This window comes from Cynocephalus volans, chromosome 2 (assembly GCF_027409185.1).
Source record: "Cynocephalus volans isolate mCynVol1 chromosome 2, mCynVol1.pri, whole genome shotgun sequence".
Taxonomy (NCBI): Eukaryota; Metazoa; Chordata; class Mammalia; order Dermoptera; family Cynocephalidae; genus Cynocephalus; species Cynocephalus volans.
Window position 1 is genome coordinate 158,122,198 of NC_084461.1, and position 26,491 is coordinate 158,148,688.

General features: G+C 49.4%; 1 protein-coding gene across 1 annotated transcript in view; it reads right to left on the minus strand.

Annotated features, from left to right (window-relative positions):
* Positions 1–26,491, minus strand: part of COL23A1 (collagen type XXIII alpha 1 chain) — a 346,587-nt gene that overhangs the window by 59,181 nt on the left and 260,915 nt on the right. Inside the window, exon 3 of the mRNA XM_063087529.1 lies at positions 4,537–4,581. Coding sequence (XP_062943599.1) covers positions 4,537–4,581 — 45 coding nt within the window. The remainder of the gene's footprint in view (positions 1–4,536; positions 4,582–26,491) is intronic.

The following is a 26,491-nucleotide window of genomic DNA, read 5'->3' on the forward strand; positions in this document are numbered from 1 at the left end:
TCCAGCTTTATTTTTTTGGCTGAGCATTGCTTTGGCTATTCGTGGTCTTTTATTGTTCCATATAAATGTCTGAATAGTTTTTTCCATTTCTGAGAAAAATGTCTTTGGAATTTTGATGGGGATTGCATTGAATTTGTATATCACTTTGGGTAGTATGGCCATTTTCACTATGTTGATTCTTCCAATCCAAGAGCATGGAATATCTTTCCATCTTCTTGTATCCTCTCTAATTTCTCTCAGCAGTGGTTTGTAGTTCTCATTATAGAGATTTTTCACATCCTTGGTTAACTCAATTCCTAAGTATTTTATTTTTTTGGTGGCTATTGTAAATGGGCAGGCTTTCTTGATTTCTCCTTCTGCATGTTCACTATTGGAGAAAAGAAATGCTACTGATTTTTGTGTGTTGATTTTGTATCCTGCTACTGTGCTGAAATCATTTATCAATTCCAACAGTTTTTTTGTGGAGGTTTTAGGCTGTTCGATATATAGGATCATGTCATCTGCAAACAGGGACACTTTGACTTCATCTTTTCCAATCTGGATGCCCTTTATTTCCTTAAAAACTGGACATTTAAAATAATCTATTGTGGCTACTCTGGAAATTAGATTCCTCTTCTCTTTTCCAAGATTTGATGTTTTTATTTATTGTTGTTGCTCTTTGTTTAGGGACTTTCCTGGACTAATTTTTTAAAGTGTATATTGTTTGTCATGTGCAACTAATAACTTCTCTGCTTAGTGGTCAGCTTGGACAGAGATTTCCCTTAATGCCTTGATCCAGTAAGTCTCCCATTCTGTGCTGAGGGGCTCTTTGTGTGTGTTGGAGCACTTCAATGCTTTGGCAGGCTACAACTCTGCCTTCACCTTCATTTTTTGCTTGAGCAGAGTCTCAAGGTCAGATGGAGGTGAGAGACTGGGGCTCTTTCTGGTCCTTCCTGGACATGTACACAGCTCTGCACATGCATGTCTTCTAGATACCCAAGAATATGTTGAAGCTTTTCAGAGCCCCTTTGGACATCTTATCCTCTAGATTTTCATTGTAAGTTTTTGAGTTGTCCACTTGTTTGCTCCAACTGGTATCACCACCTCAGGAAGCTGCAACGTTAAACAATTGCTGCTGGTTATTTTTGGCAGGCACCCTGCGGACAGAGCCTTTCCTACCGAGCAAGCTCTGCATCAGGTCAAATAAAGAAAAACCCTGCATATGGTGCTTTTCCAAGGCGATTCCAGACAGGTCAAAATCCTCTGGGGATGAGCATTTGAAGAACTTCAAACCTATTCTTCTTCCTCCAGTAGCTGCTGGTTTTCATAAGTACTGTGGTTGCAGCACTGCTGGTTTTTAAGACTACTGTGGAGCTGGGAAGAGGAGCCAACTAAAATGCTACAAACCTTACTGTTCTTAGCAAGATTCAGATATTTTTCTTGAATAAGCATTTCTTGGGTTGTTGCAAACCTTCTGTTAATTTTAAGAGTTCTGAAAAGGTCAATTTCTTCCACTGTTCTTGTCACTTTTATGGAGAAGTAGATTTTCAGAGGTCCTTATTCCACCATTCCAGAAGTGCTTGATCCGTTGGATTTTTAGAAAGAGTTTCTTGGGGCCAGAGCAGAGAAAAAACCCGGCACTGAAACTGTTGATCTAATGCTGGCAGCTGCAGACATCTGGTGAGCACCTCCATTCTTCTCTGCAGGTTAAGTGCAGGCATCAGGCAATCAGCATTTGATTGCTTCATCCTGTCTCCTCCTGCCTCCTAACCCTATTTTCTTCCTTTATTTACTGGTTCCTCTTTTGTTCTCCCTCCTCTTTTCCTTCCTGTCAGTAAGCATTTATTGACTGTCCCCTAATTGCCTGGGGGTCCAGGCCAACTCCTGCCCTGAGGAGCCCATGCTTTGATGAAGAACTAGGACAAGTTTGTAGACCAGACAACTACAATCAGGAGTGGGACATGTTGGGACCTAGGGAAGCATCTGGGGCTGAGGGAGCCAGGGAGAGCCATGGACACGCTTGGGGAAAGGAGGATCTAGGAGGAGAAAGGATCCTGCCCAAGGCCCCTAGAAAGGAAGACCCCAGAGTGCAGGAGCAGTGCTGGGCTTCCCCAGTTGAGAAAGTGGCCAGAGGGAGGGGAGACCTATCTCATTTTGTGTAGAGACATATAAACACTGCAGGGTTGTGCAGGTATTTCCAGGCAAAGGCTCCCACTGGGAGCTAGAGAGGACTCTGCTCTGCAGGCAGGCAGGATCACGCTATCTGCAAGCCTGCAGCAATGGCAGGAAGGCATCCCAGCCAGAAACTGTCCCACCAGGCAAAAAGAGCCTTTCTCCCAGGGGCATAGGAAAAGGCCTGCTTTGTACAAGGGAAGGCGCCAAAGCCAGGATGTGCATGTGTGTGAAACTCTCTAGAAATAAACACCAGGTCTAGCCAAAGCCAATCAGCAAAGGACATCCACTGTGTGCAGCTCACACCATTCTCTGACAGGCAGAGAATCAGAACACTTCACAGGAAAGGGCAGCAAGGGGAGGAGGTGCTGCCCACACCGTGCCCAGCAGCCAACTTTAGACAAGACACTTCTCCCCTAGAAGCCTCAGTTTCCTCATCTGCAAAATGGGGATAATAAGATGAATACTATTATATTTTGTCCTAAAAAGTAACTCTGTATTCCTGATCTCCTTCTAGAGAGCATGCCATGAGCTTACAATAAAAGGCAATGACAACTTTTACGAGGGTAGAAAAGAAGAACTGAGTATGAAGTGTGTATTTGGTGGGGTGGGGGTGCAGCGGGGTAATTACACACAAAATCCAGACTCAAGGAAGCTCTAGCAATCAAACACAAAACAGCCTTCAGTTTCTGGAAAAGAGAAAGCCTTCAGCTTCAGGCAGAAAGAGAAACATGAAGGGTGATGATTCCTACCAGTGAACTCTAGGAAGTTTATTGGAGGGTTTCTATACAAGAAACTCAATATTGAAAATATGCAGCTGAACAAGGATCAAGAAGTATGTGCCCAGAGTCTAAGGCTTAGAGAGAATCTGCCCTGGCCTCCCCCAGGCCCAGCAGTCTGGGTGTTATCTGGGTGGTGGGTCCCTCTGGACTCACCACCATACCCTGGTGCATTTGCTTTGGGGTACACAGCAGGCCCTATGTGTTCATTCATTCATTCATTCATTCACTGTTCTGTGCATTTACATGCCTGGAGCCTGCTCTGTTTCAGGCTCTGTGCTGCATCCTGCAGACTCAGGGTGATAGCTCTTAGCCAGAGGGGTTAGTGAAGGCTTTTGGAGGAGCTACTTGAGCTAGACTCAAAGGACAAAGAGTAATGAATTTGGGATAAGAGTCCAGGTAAAGGAGGAGACATTCGGGGCAGGGGAGGACATAAGAGTGAAGGCTCAGCGGTTAGAGGGCCCTGAACATCCTTGGTGAGGTTGGAGGTGGGGGACATGGGAGTGGAGGGTGGATGGTGAGAGCTGCAGGAGGCTGTGGCAGTGACAACAGAGGAGGGGCATGAGTCCGAGATGTACCCGGAAGAGGCTGAGGGGATGGCATGGGGAAAGCAGGGATCCAGGATGAAGCCAGTGGTCTGCACAGGGAAGCAAGAGTCTGGACGTCTCTTCACCACGATGGGGAAGCAGGGGAGCACAGGTTGGGGGGGACGGTGCTGGGTTCAGAGGGGCAATGTCCAACCTCCGGGACCCAGAGGAGAGGACTTGGCTGGAGGAAGGGAACGGAGTGTCTTCAGCATCGTGAGGGGAGCTGAAGCGGTAGCAGTGGGAGACTGTGGGGAGAGAGTAGAGGGCCAAGGGCAGATTCGTTCAACTGAGGTCTCATGAAAAAGGCAAAGAAGCCAGAGATGAGGGAGGAAACTCGTGCCAGAGTCAAGCCAGGAAGACCGAGGTTGGGGAGTGGCTGGTAGTGAGGGTCAGGAAAGATAAAGACAGTGTCAGAGGGGCTGTGGATGAATGGAAGGCCAGGCAGAGGGGAAGGGGCCGATGCCTCTCAGGGAAGAGACGCTGACAGTTGGGGGGAAGGGGACAAACTACGGGGGACTGTGCAAAGTGAGTTCCTTTTGGGTGGAATGGAGATGGCAGGAAGGAAGGTGGCGGCGAGTACAGATGAGTCGGTAGGTTGTATGGAAGGACAGCGGAGGAGTCTCCTCCTGGTGGATCTCACGAGGGAAGGGAAGGGAAGAACAGGCCAGGTTTGGGGAGGACGGAGACACACAACGGGACCATTGTGTCTTGTTGAAGAAGCCACGATAGAGACTGTGGGCGGGTGGAGTCGTCACCTGCTGCCACGAAGAGAGGAGGCTGTTTCAGAGTGGGAGACTAGGGATTGAAGTTTCTGAGGCTGTTAATGAGATTCCGGGGGTGGCCGAAGGCATAGAGAGGACACTCCTGGAATTGTGGACATCCAGAAGAGCCAAGAAAGGGCAGCACTGAGCACTGTCCTCCAGGGAAAAGACAGAAAGACCTGACCAGGAACAAGGGTCATTGGGTCGATGGCAGACTTCCAAGCCTATGCTTAGGAACTAAGAAATCCTGGGACTCACCAGAGTCGCCTCTTCTTCCAGGCTTGCCGCGCCGTCCGGGGGGGCCTAGACAGGAAAACAAGGATGGATTCATTGAGAAGGAAGCCAGTGGGCTTAGGGACAGCCTGCTGGTGTGGCTTGCCCAGCGCACCCACCCACACCCGTGACAGCATCCTGGGGGCCACTACCCTGAGCCTGCTCTGCTGGCCAGCGGAGGGGAGAAGCTCAAGCGTGGGGAGAACCCCTTTCTTCTGCGGCTCCCTCCACGCCCTCCTCGTTGGCTGCATTTCTCACCCCTTACCCACTCATTCCATTATTCATTCATTTATTCCCAAAGCCTTCACCAATCGAAAAGATTTACTACTGCGAAATTCAAGAGGCAGAAGAGTTTGCAGCTGAGGAACTTCAGACGTACACGAAAAAGAGGAGAACGAGTTATCTTACCAAAGCCCTGACAAACGCTTTTTAGTATTCACTAAAATAAAACAACAAAACCAACACAATAAGCACTAATGTGGCATTTCAATTGCTTACACTCGGTGATAACGGGCACTGTGCATCCATCCACTGCCCTTCCACCACTCACTGGAACCTTCAGTACCTCCCTCCCCACGGCCCCAGGGGCTGCTTATATGTTTGCTGTGCTTTACTGCAGGTCACCTGCACGCCATGTGTGTTCGTTTCCGTATCCAGTCCTCCATCCACACGTCGTAAGCCTTTCTGAATTTATCATGCAGACCTTCCTGCTTCTGCTTCTAGCCCTCCACCCACATCTATCCCTGAGACCCGCCTTCACTCACGCCCTGGGGTGGAAGTCTGAGGTCACGGCTAGCACTCCTCATCCTGTCCCCATGGTGCTCACTGCAAAAATTCCTGGTGCCCCTTTGCCTTCTGATCTGCCTTCATTTCCACTCCTTTTACTCTAACTATCCCTGATTTTCCAGTTTTCTCAGAGGAAAAGGTTTATAGAAGTGAGGTTGTATGTAGGTGCCAGATTGAATTTGTAAATGACATTTTATGCCTCTCTTGATCTTGCCTGCCCCCTGCATATCTGCCTCTGGGCTGGGCCCCTGAGACTACAGAGGGACAGGCTGTGACCATATTACAAGGCACTGACCTTTCCTGCAAAAGTCAACCTCAAAATCCCTTGGGAATTTCCAGAACAACCACAGAGGAGACACAGGAGACTGGCCATGAATCAAGTCTGAGGCAGGACGGTTCATGGAAAAATTAGCGTGTGTGTGTGTGTGTGTGTGTGTGTGTGTGTATGTGTGTGTGTGTGTGTGTGTGTGTGTGTTTCAGTTTTTCCTTCTGCCCACTCTCAAGCTGGTGGTCAGGCCTGTTTGTACACACCTCACTCAGGGGTGGGGATAGGGCAGAACAGCAGATGTAGTCCAGGTCAGAGAGCTTCCTGACTTTTGTTAAGGTGGCGCCCTGGAGGGGACAGGGGAAGGGGAGGTCACTCTCTGAGAAACTGAGAGAGGGAGGAGAGATTCATCTGTGTGGGGAGGGGTCTCTCAGTGGTATGTTAGACCCTGAAACATTTGGAGTCCTGGGGGTGAGGTGAGCATGAATTTCTAGCCAGCCTCGCAGACTGGGGTCTTGAGGTCAGGATGGTTAAACACAATTTAAAAATTTAAAACACGTTATTTCTTGCACCCGAGTGTTGAGGGCAGAAATCCATGTACCTGACGTAGCCCTTGATCTTCCCCTATCCCAGACCTTGAGTCTGGAGTTTGTGCTGGAATCACCCAGAGGCCCTGTTGACTTGGAGAGGCCAGGATCCTGGCTCCATAACAGACAACAGCACCTCACACTTGCGTGGGACTTACAGCTTCTAAAGCCCGTCCAGGCCCACAATCTCAACCTAGGCCTGCTACACCTGTGCCACACGGCCATCTGCCTCACTGACATCTCCACGTGGGTGTCTCACCAACATCTCAAGCTTGTTGTGGTCAAAGCACCTGTCCTGATCTTCTGCCCAGTGCCCTGTGCGGAGCTGATGATGCCTGGGAACCTCATGAGCTAGTCACACAGAACAACTAAGCCCCCATGTTTGGGGGGCTGGGCAGCATGTTGGGGGGGCTGGCCTTGTCTCCTCTCTGGGCACATCCGTTTTCAGAGTGAGTGAGATTGTGGGAACAGGAACCCCACTGGCACACGCAGCATCATGCTCCTCTGGTTGCAGGAGGGAAAAGACCTGGCATTTGCCTACAGAGCTTCAGGGCCCTTGCCAGGCCACAGAGGCCCATGTGTGGCTCACCATGGCCGGGGACTCAGGCTGTGGTGTGGGACATGGCAGGAAAGGGCCTTGAGTGGAGGATGAGTCAGCACCGTGGTTTTCTGATGGTCATTTCTGGGTACAACTGTAAAATTCCCTGTCCGGGTAACTCAAGCCAGATGCAGATACTGGCCTTCGTTGAGGTGGCTAAATGAGTGGATTTTCTGGGTGGTTCTTCTGGGTGGCATGGTTAGGCACAAGGCCCAAGGAGGAGGACGCTGGCAGTGCCCCACCTCCCAGGGCCTTCAAGAGAAACTCCGGGTAGGCCTGGAGCCGGTGGGGGCTTGCGTGTCGCTGAGCACACAGGGCCTGTGGGGCTGTGAGCCTGGCAGGCTGGACGCAGTCACAATGGGAAGAGCCCAAGTGGAGAAAGAGAATGAGACTGCTCGTGAGCTGCCTCCAGGGCCACTGCACACTAGGTACTGAGGCTGTGTGCGACCGCCCACAGGACCAACTGGTCTACGCCTTATCCTGCCTCATACTCAAATGTTCACTCCGCTGGGAGCAACACATCCAAACCCAAACTCCCAACTTCCCTTTTGCCTAAGTGCAGGCACCACCAGTACCCACCTGGGAGTTGCGCTGTGGCATTCTCCTGTCCACCCCAGTCCCCAACCTGGACCTCTTCCTCCTTGGCCTCAGGAAAATGCTCCCTCACGTCCAGTCTCTCCCTCTTCTGTCCACCCTTTCTGCCATGCATGGTTGCTCCTAACAGAAGGGAGCTCACTGGAGTGTGCAGCCTGGGTCTCGTGCAGCTCTGTGTCCCCAGCTCCCAGTGTGGGGCAGGACCAGGCAATGTTTGCTGAGGGAAGGAAGGGAGGGAGGGAGGGAGGGAATGGATGGGTAAAGAGGCCATAGGTCCCTCATCACCATTCCTGGGATTCTCTTGAAAAGACTGTCAAGCGTGACAAGATCCAGGGCTTAGAAGAGATGCAGGGCTTCTGGGTTGATGGGCACAGGGGGTGGAGATGGGGAGCGCCTTCTGCCCTCCTTTCTGTCCTTTGGCAGGACGGCAGGCAGCGAGGCCCTGGGAGAGACCAACGGGCTAGAGCTGGGCTCCATGCTGACCCCTGGGCTCCCTCTTCACTGCTTTTGCAAACAGAGGGGCCAGGCACACCTGAGGACTGGACTGTGGAAGCAGCCGGTGGGGAAGGCAGTGGGGACAGCACTGTGAGCTTCAGACCATCAGGCGCTGGAGCCTGCCATGGGCAGCAGCCTTGCTTCAGCATCTACTGGGTGCCAGGCTGGCTACTCAGGCAGTGAACGGGAACTCGGGACCCCTTTGCTCCGTGTAGTGGATTGAATTATGTTCCTCTCAAACTCACGGAAGCTTGAATTGTGTTCCCCAAGTTTTATGTATTACAAACAGCCCCCACTGTGACTGTTAAGAGGGTGGGAAGTCCTTTTATGGTAATTGAAAGGTGGAGTCTTGAAGAAGTGACTGGATTGCAGGACCAGGCGGTAGTGAATGGATAAAAAATGGGGGTCAGGGCATGGTTCTGAGGGCTTTAAAAGAAGAGAAAGGCAAGTCTGCCTCGCTTTCTGCTCTGTCTCTGCTCCGCCATTTCACAATGTGATATCCTGCCTCACTGTCGCCACCATCAAGAACTTCACCAGCTGTGTTCCCTGGACTTTGGACTTCCCAGCCTCAGAAACTGTAAGCAATAAACTTAATTTAATTTTCTTTATAAATCACCACGTTCCAGGTATTTTGTTATAAGCAACAGAAATGGACTAATACACTCCAGGTCTCTCTACTGCTCATCCAAAGAGCTCATCTATTCCCCAGACAGTCCTTTAGAGAAGGTGCTAGTGTGCCCTGAACAGATCCAGATGAAAAGAGTTGCCTAAGGCCACACTGCCAGTTCCCTCTGGAGCCCTTCACAATCATGCCCAACACGATGACCCATGGGGCATGCAGCTGTGGCAACTGGGGAGGCTGTCTCCCTGGGCTGTGGTCCTTCTGCCCAGGCTGGCTCTGCCCCAGGGCATCTGGGCAAGGCTTGGAGCAGACAGCCCCAGCCTCCCACAGAGAGCAGGGCCAGCTTAGCCACAGCTAATACGTGGCTCCAAAGAAGCAAAACCAGGCCCCTGGCCCAGTGGTTTGCCCAGAGTTTTCTCCTTGTTGGTTTTCTTCTTTTCCCTCCTTTATACAAGTACGAGGACCTCTCTCATGACTGCCATAGACTCAGACAGTCAAGAAGGCACCTGGGAGCCTGTCTTGACCAACCTGCTCACACACAGATGGGGAAACTGAGGCTGTGAGGGATAGGACAGGTCTTGCCCAAGGATGCTGCTGGACAGTCTGCGGGTGATGAAGACTGGCTTGGGCTGGGAGAAGGCCCTTGTCCCCAACTCTGCTTAGGATCCACACGGCTCTGGGTCAGAGACTGGCAGCTGGGGGGACACTGGTATTTAACAGTGGATGCCACCATAGTGGCTTCGACAAAGCTCCCTTACAGAGGCTGTGGGCAACAGACACCAACAAGGGGATGCCTGAGAAGAAGGGGAAAAGACCGACTGATATGGGAGCTGTTTACTCTGAGCAAGTTCCTCACCTCTCTGAGCCTTAGGTTCCCAGCCCATGAGGATAGAGGACTGGGGGTGGTGGCAACTACTCCTTGCCTTGCAGAACTATTAAACAGATGAGCTGGCAGCAGATGCACCAGCTTGGGGACACAAAAGGGGTGCCTATTTGAGAGTCCAAGAAATAACTGGCCGGAGAGGTCTCTGGGCCATTAGACTCTGGGGTCTTGATGTCAATGTGCTCCTACCTGTCCCCCAGGCAGGGGACGCCTGAGACACAGCAGCCCCACTTCAGTAACTCTGTGAGCAGGGCTCGAGGTCCAGATGCAGACCAAGCCCTCACCTGCACCCTGATCTTGAATGTACAAGTGCAAGGTCATCCTCATGGAAAGTCTGGGGCTTTTCCTTGTCCCTAATCACTGCCTGTCTGCAAACCTGGGGATTGGAACGTGGAGGCTGAGCAGTCTGGCATGGCATTTCTCATTGAAATCCTGAGGTTTCAGGCATAGCATAGGCCAGTGAAGGCTCCAGCTTGTTGTTACGTGACTCTGGATGCCTGTGACCATCATTTGGATATAAAATAACTCTGGGGAGGATTATAGATTCCTCAAGCACTGCTCGAAACCAGACAAAATGGAAATATTTCTAACTCATAAAAATCTCATCTCTCATTGGGTTTGGGAACTCGCGCCACTGACCAACTCCATAGAACAGGCTTCCTCTGAGGACTGAGAGGCGAGGATTTGGCTCTCAAAGTGGTGGTCTCCCTAAGCCTTCCCCTAAGCACCTACCTCCAGTAACACCTGCCTCTATCACTGTCCTCCCACAAACCTGGGGTGGCTGCACCCCAGCTAGGCTCTGCAAGGAACAGCCTGCCACCCCTCCCTCTCATTCCAGCAGTCTGCTGCTTCTCCTGGGCTCCCATCTGGTCACTTGGCCCTCAGCACTGACCCTGCTCCTCCCTCATGCCAGCCCCTGAAGGGAGGGGCTTTTGTGCAATTTATCTAATTGAATCCATACAACAGTTTCTCAGAATCTCTTAATTCCTCTCCTCTCTTTTTCCCCTATAGACTGGGGGAACTGAGGCTCAGAGAAGTCAAGAAACGTTCCCAGACTGCCAAAAGGTGGAACCAACCCAAGCGTCCATGTAGTAGATTGAATATTGTCCCCCCAAAACTCCCTGAAGCTTGAATTGTGTCCCCCAAGCTTTAGGTATTAGAAACTTAGCCCCCACTGTGACTGTTAAGAGGGTGGGAAATCCTATTATGGTAATTGAAAGGTGGGGCCTTGAAGAGGTGATTGGATTGTAGGACCATGCTGTAGTGAATGGATTAATAAGGTGGTCAGGGGTGTGGTTCTGAGGGCTTTAAAAGAAGAGGAGAGTCTGTCTTTCTCTCGCTCTTGCTCTCTCTGCTTCTACCATTTTGCAATGTGAGACCACTGGGTCATTGTCACCACCACCAGATGGACTTTGGACTTTCCGGCCTCAGAAACTATAAGCAATAAATATCGTTTTTCTTTATAATGACCCAGTTCTGTGTATTTTGTTATAAGCAACACAAACAGCCTAATGCAGTCCATCAACAGATGAATGAATAAGCAAAACATGCTATCTACATACAATGGTATACGATTCAGCCTTAGAAAGGAAGGAAATTCTGACACACGCTGCAACATGGGTGAATGTTGAGGACATCATGCTAAGGGAAACAAGCCAGACACAAAAGAACGAACAATGAATGATTCCACTTACATGAGGTCCCTAGAGTGGTCAAATCATAGAGGCAGAAAGTGGGAGGGTGGTTGCCAGGGGCTGGGGAAGGGCGAAGGGGGAATTAGTGTTTCATGGGTACGGAGTTTCAGTTTTATAACATTTAAAGAGTTCTGGAAATGGATGTTGGTGATGCTGCACCACAGTGTGAGTGTACTTTAAGGGGGGTTAAGATGGTTTTTTATGTTACGTGTATTTTATCACAATTGTAAAAAGCTAAGTAGTCCCAGGGTTCACAGCTACCAAAGGCCACAGCAAGGCTGCAAACCCAGGATGGCCTGATGGGGACTGTGGTGATGCTGCCAGCAGCTACTGCTAATGCAACAGCTGAGTGTCCACGGTGAGCCTGTCACTGTGTGCCCAGAGAGGACAATGGTGTCCCCAAGCTCACATAGTAACCAGGTCTGTGGGACTCCAGGGTCTGTCCTCTGAACTTTTGTGACTTCTACTGTGACCAAGGCCAAGTTCTTCTTACCATCCCACGTGTGTCCACAGCTTTGTGTGTCCCTTCAGACTTCATTCTTCTCAAAGGCACTGGAGGCTCCTTTATCTGACCCTCTTCCAGAACTTTGGGAGGGAAGCAGTCCGAGGTGGTTCTGAACCCCCAAGACCTTCAGCCTGGAGCTCCCAGAGGTTGCCTGGGGCCTGGGGCCATCGTTGGGATGGGCCTTAAGCAGAGAATGCAAGGAAGACCCCTGGATTTGAGCCTGCAAGCCCGATCATTAAAACATCTCCCCAGATCATTTTGTTTTATGCCTCAGACCAGCCTTGGAGATGAAAACTCCTGCTCTGACAGGGGAGCGTTGTCTCTGCTTATTTCCAGCCTGGCCTGGCAAGGTCCTCTGTGCCTGGGAGGAGGGGAGAAGTAAGAGCAGGTGTGTCATGGTGGGCACCTCAGGGGGGGTCTGGGGGCCATGGTGCTCCTGGAGGTGGCATTGCGGCCTGGAGAGGCTGGCTGGCTGGCGGTCTAGCTCGAGCTCAGCCAGCACTGTGAGTGACGTTGTCCTCCAGGAATTCAAATCCCAGCCTCTTGCTCAGCAAACGCAGCTCATTCTGAAGTTCTCTATGTCCCCGCAGACTCTCTTCCACCATCCACCATGTTGTAGGGCACCGAATGGCAGTGCTGAGACTACTGTTGTTGGAAGGTCCTGAAGCAGTTTGGAAAGCCAAGGCCACGGGCTATTGGGGTTTTAAGGCATCACCATGGTCTCCATCAGGTTTGTTTAGAACCAAGGTTGCTGTCCAGGCCAATGACAGAGCCTGACTGCCCCAGTGACCAGACCTGTGAGCTTGCTTGGGCATTGCACCGTTCCGCAAGCAAATGAACAAGGCCCATATTAGGAGGCTGGGCCGGTGGGTGGCCCCACCTGCACTCACAAAGGACCTCAGATGTGGACATGGATATTCTCTCCAAAGGAGCCGACAGTACCAGACAGCCACAGGGGCCCCTGATGGCACTTAATAACATCAGGAGTTAGTTGGACCATTCATTGAGTGTTTATGCTCGGCACTAATCTCAATTCCACGGCATTAGCTCATACATTCCTCACCTCAAATGTATGAGAAAGGCTGTTATGTCCACTTTGTAGATGAAGAAACTGAGACACAGAGAGATTAGCTGACCCCCTGAGGCCGTGCAGCTAGGAACGGGTGGGTTGTGAGGCCAGGCTTCTAAACACTGTCAGCTGCCTCCTACCAAAAAGGGTACTAGTGACAGGTAAGTGGGTAAAATAGTCCACAATTTTTATAACCACTTCTTGGCATTTGTGACTTTTTTTTTTTTTTTAATGCAATTTCTATTTTTATTTATTTATTTATTTTTATTTATTTTTTTTTTAGAGTTTAGCAATATTTTTTTTTTAAATTTTATTTTGTCGATATACATTGTAGCTGATTAATGCTCCCCATCACCAAAACCTCCCTCCCTTCTCCCTCCCCCCCTCCCCCCCAACAATGTCCTTTCTGTTTGTTTGTTGTATCAACTTCAAATAATTGTGGTTGTTATATCTTCTTCCCCCCCGCCCCCGGTTTGTGTGTGTGTGTGTGTACGTGTGTATGTGAATTTATATATTAATTTTTAGCTCCCTCCAATAAGTGAGAACATGTGGTATTTCTCTTTCTGTGCCTGACTTGTTTCACTTAATATAATTCTCTCAAGGTCCATCCATGTTGTTGCAAATGGCAGTATTTCATTCGTTTTTATAGCTGAGTAGTATTCCATTGTGTAGATGTACCACATTTTCCGTATCCACTCATCTGATGATGGGCATTTGGGCTGGTTCCAACTCTTGGCTATTGTAAAGAGTGCTGCGATGAACATTGGGGAACAGGTATACCTTCGACTTGATGATTTCCATTCCTCTGGGTATATTCCCAACAGTGGGATGGCTGGGTCGTATGGTAGATCTATTTGCAATTGTTTAAGGAACCTCCATACCATTTTCCATAGAGGCTGCACCATTTTGCAGTCCCACCAACAATGTATGAGAGTTCCTTTTTCTCCGCAGCCTCGCCAGCATTTATCGTTCATAGTCTTTTGGATTTTAGCCATCCTAACTGGGGTGAGGTGGTATCTCAGTGTGGTTTTGATTTGCATTTCCCGGATGCTGAGTGATGTTGAGCATTTTTTCATATGTCTGTTGGCCATTTGGATATCTTCCTTAGAGAAATGCCTACTTAGCTCTTTTGCCCATTTTTTAATTGGGTTGCTTGTTTTCTTCTTGTAAAGTTGTTTGAGTTCCTTATATATTCTGGATATTAATCCTTTGTCAGATGTATATTTTGCAAATATTTTCTCCCACTCTGTTGGTTGTCTTTTAACTCTTTTAATTGTTTCTTTTGCTGTGCAGAAGCTTTTTAGTTTGATATAATCCCATTTGTTTATTTTTCCTTTGGTTGCCCGTGCTTTTGGGGTCGTATTCATGAAGTCTGTGCCCAGTCCTATTTCCTGAAGTGTTTCCCCTATGTTTTCTTTAAGAAGTTTTATTGTCTCAGGGTGTATATTTAAATCCTTAATCCATTTTGAGTTGATTTTAGTATACGGTGAGAGGTATGGATCTAGTTTCATTCTCCTGCATATCGATATCCAGTTATCCCAGCACCACTTGCTGAAGAGGCAATCCCTTCCCCAGTGAATAGGCTTGGTGCCTTTGTCAAAGATCAGATGGCAGTAAGTGTGTGGGTTGATTTCTGGATTCTCTATTCTATTCCATTGATCAGTGTGTCTGTTTTTATGCCAGTACCATACTGTTTTGGTTATTATAGCTTTGTAGTATAGCTTAAAGTCAGGTAGTGTTATGCCTCCAGCTTTATTTTTTTTGCTGAGCATTGCTTTGGCTATTCGTGGTCTTTTATTGTTCCATATAAATGTCTGAATAGTTTTTTCCATTTCTGAGAAAAATGTCTTTGGAATTTTGATGGGGATTGCATTGAATTTGTATATCACTTTGTGTAGTATGGACATTTTCACTATGTTGATTCTTCCAATCCAAGAGCATGGAATATCTTTCCATCTTCTTGTATCCTCTCTAATTTCTCTCAGCAGTGATTTGTAGTTCTCATTATAGAGATTTTTCACCTCCTTGGTTAACTCAATTCCTAAGTATTTTATTTTTTTGGTGGCTATTGTAAATGGGCAGGATTTCTTGATTTCTCCTTCTGCATGTTCACTACTGGAGAAAAGAAATGCTACTGATTTTTGTGTGTTGATTTTGTATCCTGCTACTGTGCTGTGACTTTTTTTTTAAACATACTAGGAACCACACAAAATGGAAGCTGCCCAGGGATGGCTCTCAGAGGTCCATGAATTAAATACCCAGTTAAAAGGCCACATGCCATCAGCAGCACTGGAGACCTGGAATGACTCTGGCCCCCTTAGGGTGCATCCTCCTCACACCATCCCAAATGCCTGCAGTTCATGGGCTGGTTTCTCCTCTGCAAGTCAGGCCCAGTTTTAATTAAGCATTTAAAATAGGATTAAGGAGTCCAGGCCCCTGACTCATACCGGCAGCACACCAGCTTTGTCGCAGTTCAACCATACTGTGTTCTCTGGAGACCCAAGAACCACCTCCCAAAGGGCCTAGTGGGAGGGGCTTAGGTGAGGGGTCCCAGTGAGATGGCAGGTGTGGGGGGTACCTGCTGACACTTGCTGAGCCCATGCAGGCCTGTGCTGGGGGCTTTGCTGTCCTTAACCCTCCTTGTAACTGAGATGTAGGCATGACTGGATGCACTCAGGAAGTGGCCTGTCCAAGTCTCAGAGCTAGTCAGGAGCCAGGGCTATTGCCTGTACCAATGTTACCCTCCCAAGTCCCTCCTTTTCCGGGAAATGGGCTGTGGTTTAATGCGCCTGAGCAAAGAACAGAATGTCCCATCCAGAGAGAACAGCAAGAAGAACCTGGAAAGAAACAGAACACGGGAGAAGGGGACTAGGGTCATGGGTGGGTTCCAGGTCACAGTGGCAGAGCTCCTGTAAGTGCTTCAGTCAAGGGCCTGTGTGGGGTGCCCGGGGGGCAGAACATTAACTTTTTTTTAGTAGAAGCACTGAAAAAAAAGTTTGAAACAAACTTTTTGAGACTTAAAGGGAGAGGAACTACTGGAGGTAATTAACGGATGTAAGGCATGAGGGTGCCTCATGTTGGGAGGAGCCAAATAAAGGGACATTTCTCAGGCTCAGCAGAGGCCTCTGCGGGGAGGGCTGAGCTAACTTGCATGAAGAGTGAAAAGCCCCTCAGAATGACCGGGAGACACCATGACCCTTCCCTCCCATGGGGGCTCAAGGCCATGAGAACATTTCTGAAGGGCTGAAGGGGCCCTGATGGGCCAGCAGTCTTGGACAGGAAGGGGAGGAGGGGGCAGGACTCCAGAAAGGAGAGAGGGTGTTCTTGGGCTCCCAAAGGGCAGAGGCTAGGAGTCAGGTCAGCCTGAATATCGAAAGAGCCTGTCCCCGGGTGAAGGGACATATTGGCTACAGAGAAATTGTGGTGCTGGATGCTGACAGCTGGACTCTTGGCACCTGCACAGGTAATAAGGATGGCATGGCTCAGGCTGTGTGATGGTGTTGGGTGGCTGGTGGTGGGTGGAAGAGCTTGGGCTGATGGCTCTTGCTGTATGGGCTGGTGGTCTATGACTTTGGGGCCGGGTTAGCCCCAGATCTGTGCTAGTGCAAGTGAACTTCTCCCCAGAGCTCAACTCCTGCCTCCTGTTTTCTGTTGGGAAACAGGCTCCAGAGAGGTGCATATAAACCAGCACACCCCAAAGATGCCAAATTCCTCAACTCTTCATTCACCCCAAAGCCTTAATCACTGACACATGGGTGAATGTATTCCTACAAATACTTAACAAAGGCCAGGATTTATTGCTTTCAGAGAATGAAAAGCTTTTTATTTTTAATTTTTATTTTCTTAAAACTTAAAAGGCCATTCACGTGAGCTTTCATTTTCATGAGAATTCCTCCCAACCTACATGCTAAAAGCAGCCTCCCCGTCCCCACTACCCGCTACTCAGAAGGTCCTAGAAAAGGGCAGATGAGGCCAGGTAGCTGGAGGCCTCAGGGTGTGGCCTGTGCGGTGGCGAGTATGCACTCAGGAAGTTGTGCCCGGGGAGAAGCGGGTCACTCCACAGGCACCACCTGCTCTGAGTCCTTCTCACCCTTACAGGCACTGGGTTCGGGACTCCTGGCTCTTTGGGACAGGAGGACAGAGTCCCCCTGAGGGAAGGGCACATAGCCCCCAGCAAGGCCTAGCGTGCATTAACCTCCACATCCCAGGAACCACAGAGACCCCACGTGGACACAAATGTGACCAACCATCCCGGTTTGCCTGGGTCTCTCCCATCTGCTTCCCCTCACTCCCCAGCCGCCGGCCACTGCCCTTGCTTCTGCCCCTCCAGCCTGCCAGTCTATTCCCACCTCAGGGCCTTCGCACTTGCTGTTCCCTCTGCCTGGAACCACCCCCCACCCCAAATCTTTGCATGGCTGACTCCTCCCTGTCTAAAGTGCCCTGTCCTCAGGGCGTCTCTGTCACATTTTCCTGTTTTATTTTCTTCCAGCCACATATCTGTATCAGCATTACCTAGTTTATTTTTTTTGCATTTTGGTGTTTATGGTTTCTCTTTCCTGCTGGAGTGTCAGCTCCCTGAGGGCAGGGCTCCTGTCTGCTGGTTCATGGCTAGAGTTCCTGAGTAGGGGCTGACATGCAGGCTGGTGCTAAACAACCATTCAGAGCATGAATGAACTCTGTTCCCATGACAGGGTAGGGGGGGCCGCTGAGGTGCTGGCACCCTAAGGAATGGCTGAGGTTACCCTCGGCTCAGCACCCTTTGGAATTGGGAGGAAGTGGGTATTGATAGGGCATCTGCTACCACCAGGTGGTGTGCAGACCCTGGGTCACCTCACATAATTCTCAGAGAAGATCACAGAGGCAGGGATACCAATGTCCTCTGTTACAGATCCACGGATGGAGGCTCAGAGTGGGGAAGTGGCCGCTCAAGATCAAGTGTCAACCAGGGCTGAGAGCCAGCCTGTGTGGCCCCCAAAGCCTGGGCCCCTCGCCTGCTTGGCTCTGCCAGACTCTGAGGTCTAGGAAGCTGCTCCGGTTGTGCAGTTTTGCAGACCACATGCTTCAGAAGAGTGCAGAGGCTGAAGGGAAAGATTGAGGGGCCCCTGAGAGGCTGCTCCCTGATCCTGGCCTGTGAGGTAGCCCGTGAGGTAGCCCGTGAGGTAGCCCTGCCCAGTCCTCTGTGCTACTGATTTGCACCCCCAAGGGTCCTAGAGTGATTCACGACTTCTTTTTCTTGACCCCCAGGGCAAGGGCTGAGGACCACAGCTTCTGCTGGATCGTTTCAGCTGTCAAGAGCCTGGTGGGTTTGCCTGGCCATTGCCTGCCGCAGGCTGGGCTGCTTGGGGTGACTTTTCCATATTCCTACACCTACCCTTTCCCTCTACAGCAGCAGCTCCCTGTTCTTCACCTCTGTTGGGCCCTCATGTAGGACCGGAGGTCACATGTGCCCACAGCTGGTACCTGCTCTCCTGGCACACTCCAATGAGGGGAGGGCAGGACCACATGGTCCAACATCTGCAGTTCTCTATCCTTGCCTAGGGAGGGTAGCCACAGGGCGTCCAGCTGTGTTGTGGGCAGCATTATTTTTAAAACAGCTTTATTGAGACAAGATTCACATTCCATACAGTTCACCCAGTGGTTTTTGTTAAATTACATTATATTTTTTAATTTTTAAGTTATTTTCAAAAAATTGTGGTAAAATACATAAACTTTACCATCTTAACCATTTTTAAGTGTATGGTGCATTAGGACATTCGCACCATTGTGCACCCATCTCCCCCATCCATTTCCCGAGCTTTTTTCATCTTGCAAAACAAACTCTGTACCTATTAAACAATAATTCCCTATCCCCCTGCCCCCAGCCTCTGGCAGCCACTGTTCTTCTTGCTGTCTCTATAAATGTGATTATTCTAAGTACCTCACATAAGTGGAATCATGCAGTATTTGTGTTTTTGTGACTGGCTTATTTCACTTAGCATAATGTCGTCAAGGTTCATCCATGTTGTAGAATGTGTCAGGATTTCCCTTCTTTTTAAGGATGAATAATAATTTTCCATTGTATGTATATACCACATTTTGTTATTACATTATATTTTTAAATGGTGGTAAAATATGAATAACAAAATTTGCCATTTAAACCATTTTTCAGTGTACATTATGTGGCATTAAGTCCATTCACAAGTACATGAGCAACCATCACCGTTATCTTGTTCCGAAAGTTTTTTGTCACCCCCAAAAGGAACTCTTACCAGTGTATCCATTAAACAATAATTCCACACCCCCACCTCACTCCCAGTTCCTGGTAACATCCGATCTACCTTCTGTTTATGAATTTGCCTATTCTAGATATTTAGATATTTTTGTCCATTCTAACTGGCTTGTTTCACTTAGCATAATGTCCTCAAGGATCATCTGTGTTGTAGAATGTGTCAGAATTTCATTCCTTTTCATGGCTGAATAGTTTTCCATTGCATGGATATGCCACATTTGGTTTATCCACTCACCTGGTGGTGGACACTTGGTCTGTTTCCACCTTTTGATAATGCTGAAATAAACAATGGTGTATATGTTTGAGCCCCTGCTTTCAATTCTTTGGGGTAATATCTAGGAATGGAATTGCTGGGTCATATGGTAATTCTATGTTTAGTGGGGCAGCTTTTTTTACATCTAGCAGAGAAGAGGCTTGTCCTGTGCTTGGAATCCCTCTTCATTCCTGGTGCCCCATGGGAGACGCTGACCTTCCTTCCCTCCTTCTCAGTGTTTCTAGGGTCATGGGCCCCACCCTGATGGCTCATTCCTTCCGGGCCACTGTGCAAGGGCATAAAGCTCAAAAGATCATTTTTCTTTCGTATCTTTGTCAACAAGATGGACAGAATCTCTACTGTCACAAAGCCTGTTTTCGAAAGGGGAAAGATCCATCCTTGGGTACTGGAAATTCAGCTTCCACTAGTAGGAACACAGAGCAAGCCATTTCTGTCCCAGAGCTTCAACCTCCTCACCTGCAGAGTGGAGATACTGCCCTATCCACCAAGGCTGTTTGAGGATGAGCTGAGATAACACAGGACATTTAATTTCTCAGAACTTCAGTTTCCTTGACCTCAAAATAGGAATTTGAATACCCATCCCCAGGGTCTGTCATTCATGTAGTCATTCCAGAAACATCCACTGGAGGCCCTGCAGGTACTAGGGGCTCTGCGATGGGCCAGTCACAGATCCTGTCCCTGAGTTCCACGGGCTACAACACTCCCACAGAGGCACTAAGCACAATGCAGCATGTTGTGGCGGGTGGGTGGGGGACAGGCTGTGCAGCAGTGGGGCCGCTCCAGGACACGCCGCCCTGAAAGCCCAGGTGCACTCAAACCCTCACTGTGCCACTCTCCAAATGCAAGGCCCTTCCCAGTGCCTGGAAACTGACGTCCTTTGGAAGAAGAAAGGGCAGACGGGGGTCCGCTCGCTGGATTTTCGGGGGATGGAGGGTGTGGGACAGCATGTGGCACTGCTGGAGTGGGGGAGGCACAAGTGGGCAGGGGCCTGGATTTGGGGCAGGTGGAAGAAGTGCTCAACATCAGGGGTGTGGGCAGACCAGCTGTGTGCAGTCACCAGGACCCCCTAGACCCAACAGGTCCTCACTAGGCCCTGTGGTTCTGGAGGGCAGGAGGGCCCTTGTTGGCCTATCTCCGGGGTTTGACAAACAGTAGACACTCAGGGATGTCTGTGGTCCTGCGCTCTTTTCCATCCTGGACATATTTCCACTTACCCACAAGGGGCCCTTGGCCATCGATCCTGGTTCTGACCCCCAGCTCCCAGTGACTCTGCTCTGAGGTGACCCTGGAGACTGCATGGGGCTGTCTGTCATCTGTTCAGATGCTACAGTCTGGTTAGAGACTTCCGAGTGTCCCCAGACACAAATAGCCCTCCTTTTTTTTGCTCCCTAGGTCCTGTGCCACACTGAGTGGGACTGGGGATACTCTGGAGGGTAACCCCTGGGCAGGGGCTGCAGGCCCCAGGAAGCTGGGAACCCACTGCTGAGAGTGGCGGCTCCTTTCTGCAGACCCCCGGTCCTGCATATAGTGTGAGCTCAGGCTTCTGCAGTAGGGAGATGTCACCGACACTTTGGCCATTCCCAGAGCTCTCAAAACCTTTCTCCCTGGCACAGGGAAGGAGCTCCCACTTGTGGACCTAGCATGTGCCATACATTGTGCTGGGGTTCAGCCAAATGCCTGAACATCTAATCTGCTTAGCAGTTCTGCTGGGGAGGTAGCATAAACCCTACTTTGCAGATGAAGTAAAAGAGGCTCACGGACAAGGAACATGTCTCAAGTCACACAGCTGGTGTGTGGCTGAGCTGGGATTCACACCCAGCTGTGTTCAATTCCAAAGCACTTTTCTTTTCCTTCCTTCCTTCCTTTCTTTCTTCCTTCCTTCCTTTCTCTCTCTCCCTTTCCCTCCCTCCCTCTTTCTCTCTCTATCTCTTTTTTAAGAGAAAGAAATGGGGACTGCCTGGGGTGTTTCCATCTATTCGGATGCCATCGTTTGGTCAGAGACCCCTGGGCATCCCCATGCACAGACGCTCCTTTCCCTTCCTAGGCCCTATGCTGCTCTTGTGGGGTGTGTGTATGGGAGTGGGGTGTGGGTGGGGTGGGGGTGGGTGGGCTAAGGCACTGTGGGGGCAGGAGAGCTGGGGCTACTCTGGAAAGTGCTGGAGGTGCTCAGCCCCACCCCCGTCTCGATTCAATGGGGCTGGAGAATTTTCATTTTTAACAAGTTCCCAGGAGATTTTGTTGCTGCTGGTCTGGCAAACACACTTTGAAAACCAATTGGTTTCTTTTGTTTTCTCTCTCTCTTGTTAAATACTATTTTCTTAGAAAATATTGCAAGCCTCATATATGTTTCAATGTGCCATGTTGCCTTTTGTGTGCTCAGGGCTGGAGTCAAGCTGTGAGTGTACAGAACCCAGGGTCACCAGATCGGATCATAAACCCTCGGTGATTATTTCTACTGCTACCACTCTTACCGCCACTACTACTATGGTGCACACTCACTGAGCGTTACTGTGTGCACACTCACTGAGCGTTACTGGTGCTGTTCTCAGTCCTGTCATGTTAGTCACTCATTTAATTTTCACAGCCACCCTCCGAAGCAGAAGCCATGACCATCTCATGCTACCAAGGAGGAAACTGGACCCAGAGAGGGCAAGTCACTGTCTTGAGGCCACACAGCACCAACGTGACAAGACTGGGATTCAGCCCAAGGTGGTCTGGTGCTGGAGTTCATGCTCCGAGCCACCATGCCATTCTGCCTAGGATTAGATGAGATGGGACAGAAGATTCTCACCAATTCTAATGTAAATTGGCTGAATGGCCTAAACCAAAATCCTATTCCCACCTCCTAATCTTTCAGACTGAATTCCCAGCCTCTATGAACAGCATCACCATCTACCCAGTAGCCCAGCTGGGGATGTGGGTACATCCAGCCTGTCCACGGTTCCTGACCACTACCTCCAAACACCAATGGTGGCAAAGCTGCCATTCTACACGTGTCTGCCCTGTCTTGGCATTTTATGTGTATTAACCATGAACCTTACAACAACTCCTTAAAAGAACTATTATTATTCCCAGTTTTTACAGATGTGGAACTGTAGCACCAAAAGGATACGTCACATGTTCAAAATCATGTAGTCAGGAAGAGAAAGAACAGAGTCTGCTCCCCTATCCCCACCAGGTCCGGTACCAGCAGCTCTCCATGGGCCCATGGTCACAGTCTCCTCCCTGGCTCCCGTTTCCGCTCTTGCCTCTTTCCTCCCATCCTCTACCACGCAGTCAGGGAGGTCCTTCTAGATCACAAATCTGATCATGCCAATTCCCTTTAAAGGCATCCACAGGTTCCCTACTGTCTTCAGAACACAGCTCCATAGCCAAGGTTCCTCCCAGCTGACCCAGACTTCCCTCTCTGGCCAGTCATGTTCACCCTCTACCTGACCTCCCTGTGTCACTTCTGGCCCACCTTTTGCCAGAACACCTGGCCCAAACACACCACACTCCCTGAGCTGTGTTGATCATGTCTCCAATATCCTTTCCCCCACTTCCTGCCAAGAAAACTCCTACTCCTCCTTCAAGACCCAGCTAAGACATGGACTTACATCTTAACCTTCCTGGTTGCTCACTCTTGGGCCAGGGACATGTACTTGCTACAGTACTTAGTGCACTGGGAGGCAGTTGTCTGCCTGTCTGTCTCCCTGATAGACCATGAGCCCCACAGAGCAGGGACCATACTGGATTTGCCTTGGTCCTCCAAGTGCCTGACCCAGCCCAGGCAGAATCCCACTAAACTGGGTCAAGGTCACTAATGGATTTCCGGGTGTCCATCAACAGCTGTGTCTGGGTCTGCTCTTTGAGGGAACTGGGTATGAAGGACAAGTGATTATCTTTCCTTTTTATTGTTTAGCACCTGTGCCTGCCCCCTCTGCCCCCTCGAGTGGGAAAATGCCAGTTTACAGACCAAGGCCAAGCTGCCATGGCCTTTCTAGCTGGGGCTGCTGGAAACCATTTGAGCAGATCCAGCCCCAGTAATGCTCTTAACCACTCCCCAGGGAGAGTCTGGAGACCCCAGCTAATTCACCGCATGTGTTGGGGGACAGGCCTGTTTTTTTTCCCAAGGATTTATGAGCAGGGGGAGTATTCTCATTGACCTCCATTTCTGGAGAGGCCTCTTTCTGGAACACTTGCTGAGTATTCCATCAACGGTAAAGCACACACGCTCACATAAGCCTGCTTGACATCATCATGGCCAGCTTATGTTTCTTGTCTTGTTTGCATTTTAGCACTGGCTCTGGGGAACGTGTGTATTTCCAAATGTCCCTAATCACAGCTCCGAATGAAGGACTTTTAATTTACTCTTCACAAAAGCCGTCACTGCTCTTTCCAAACATACTTGGAAGTAGATTCAAAGTTTATTTAGAAAGAACATTTTTTTTTTAGTAGACTGAAAGAGAGGCTTGTGGAGTCTTTCTCCCAGCCCTGGCTCACTGGGACCTTGGGGACAATGCCTTGAGCTCACAGACGTGACATGCTTAGGAGAGACCATGAATGGGTGACCATCAGGTCACCTGGCCATTCAGGCATCTCCCCAGGTTGCCGTCCCTTTACTTACTCATCTGTTATACTATTGACTTCTCCGTATAGACCTTCTCTTTCTTTTTCTTTCACTCATGACCTCAGACCTTCTCTTTCTTTTCCTTTCACTCATGGTCTCTCACCTCATCATCATTCATCCATCCAGCCATTTATCCCACTGTAGAGAAACTACTCAATACTTATTTCTGGCTAAATTAATGATTTCATTCATCCAATCCAATATCCATCTGCACATTGGTTCATTCATGCATCCATCCATTAAGTTATCAATCTTTGCTCATTCATCCTTTTGACTATCCATCCATCCATCCATCCATCCAAGAGAGATGCACGAATAACCACTTTGTGCCCGGTACTGTGCCAGGCACTGGGGTTACTTAAATAAGTGCATCCAGTTCTTGCCCCTGAGTAGCTCACAAGGAGATGGGAGATAACATGCAAGCAGCCAGTCACAGCACAGTGTGGGAAACGGTGCTAAGCGAGAGATATACAGGAGCCGTGGGGCTGGGGAAAGGGCACTGATGCCTGGGAGTGATTCTGGGTACAGGAGAGATGCGGCGTCTACAGACTGAAAACTACCCACCTCTCCTTGTCTCCCAGAACTGATGGGGCAGCAACTTGGGGCAGAGCGGACTCAACCTCCACTCCAAGGCTTTGGAGACATTTTCTGTCCAAAACCACCTTCTGGACTGGGCCTGCCCAGCTTTGTCACTCTCTTAGTGATTCTTACAGCAGTCCTATGAGGCCTGTACTGTCACCTCCATTCTTCAGGGAAGGAAACCAGGGCTCAGGACAGTGGAGGGGCCGATGAGATGGGGCAGAGCCCACATATTGGGTGGCCCTCCCCTTGGGGACAGCACCAGCTGCTGGCCTATCTGCTCCCCCTCTGAAGGCTTCCTGGGGCTCAGGACCCAGGCCTGATATTTGGGGGCCAGGATTCTCTCTGCACCCCACTATCCAAGAGCTACCTGATACTCCTGGCAGACAGCTACCCTACCCTCTGTGGGAAGCCCAGGGCTCAAAGGACCCAGCAAGCCCTGCTGCATTTCAGCGCCTCCCTTCTTCCAGCCCAGGGCTGAAGAGCTAAGAATGAGGACCTTGCCTGTAGAGCAGGGACCGCACACACCAAATTCTAGGCTCTTGCCAGGTCCTGGGCTCTGGAACCTGCAGAGAGAGTGGCCATCATTCAGCCAAGAATCCTGGGTGGGCAAGGCTTCCTCCTCTGTCACAAAGAGCATCCGGGGTCATCATCCTTCATATTTCCCCCTCCCACATGACCCCACTGAATTACAAGTCCTGCCTGTCATCTCCTTCATCCCTATCTTTTGTTAGGAAAGGCCTCTCCTTTCTGCCCCACTGCCTTTGACCACCTGTAGCGGCCTCCACATGGGCCCCCTTCCCCCAGGCTCTGCTCCTCTCATCCAGCCTCTCCCCTGATCCTCACCTAAGGAAACTTTCTAAATCTGGCCAGGCCACTCCCCCCTAAAAGAACAAAACCAAAGCCCGTGGCCACCTCCTCAGCCCAGAAGTAGGATGGTAAAGAGAGACCCGGGTTCAAACCCCAGCTCTCTCACATGCTATCCATGTGAACTTGGGTAACTCAATGACTCTGGGCCTCAGTTTCCCCATTTTAGTATATCAATACCTTTCCCATGGAGCAGTTGTTGCTGGCATTATGGCTGAATAAAAAGTAAAGCTTTTCCTTTTTCCTCAGAAAGGAAGGAGTCATCTTATATTCAAGTCTTTATAGAAGTTTTTTATTTTATGTAGAGCATGCTCTACTAATTTATTTAAAACCACAAAGTACTGTTTGATGATGACACACAACCTAAACCAACCCCAATCAATGTTAGTCCTAGATGGTTACAGAGGTAATTCAAGGCATATATCTAAAAAATAAAATAAAAGGAGCCTGGTAGTTAAGGATGGGAGATTACATGTATATGTTTACCTTTACTACTTCCAAAAACCTGAGATCCAACGGCAAAGAGGTCAGGAGAGGAAACACCAGCAACGATCAGGAAGCTGGGAAGTTGACGAGTGAGTGTTAACTGCCCATACAGAAATGCTACAGCCAAAATTTTAAGCCAGCCATGGGGAAAGCTCAAAAGTATCCCAATATGCAGTGCCAAACACCACAAAAGCTCAGAAATGGTCAGCACCAGTTCCCTGATGAGCTAGAATCTAGACCAGGGGTCTCAAACTACAGCCCATGAACTAAATTTTTGTAAATAAAGTTTTGTTAGGACACAGCCATGCCCATTCATTTATGTATTGTCTATAGCTGCTTCTGCTCTACAATGGTAGAGTTCAGTAGTTGTGAGAAAAACTGTATGTCATGCAGAGGCTAAAATCTTTATTTACAATCTGGTCCCTGATGTGGATAGCTGGGCAGAAGCCTGGGTGTTTATTCTCTGGAGAGAAGAAAATAGAGTCTCTAGCCTGCAGGATGTAAGGCACAGTTGAGGCAGGAATACCATTAAGTGAAAGTTTATATATGCAATGTGGAGATCCCAGATCTGGCCTTTCTCAATGTTCTTCTAGGATGTGGGCAGCCAGGCCTTTGTTTCCAGGCAGGAGATGGGCAGGCTCTTCTTGGTGAGTCTGATGAGACTAAGGGAAAAGACCCGGCCAGATCACGCTCCTGTGAACCCACCACTGTAAAGCCCCATCTGTGTCTGTGGAGCTGGCAGCTGGCTTTTTTAGGCTT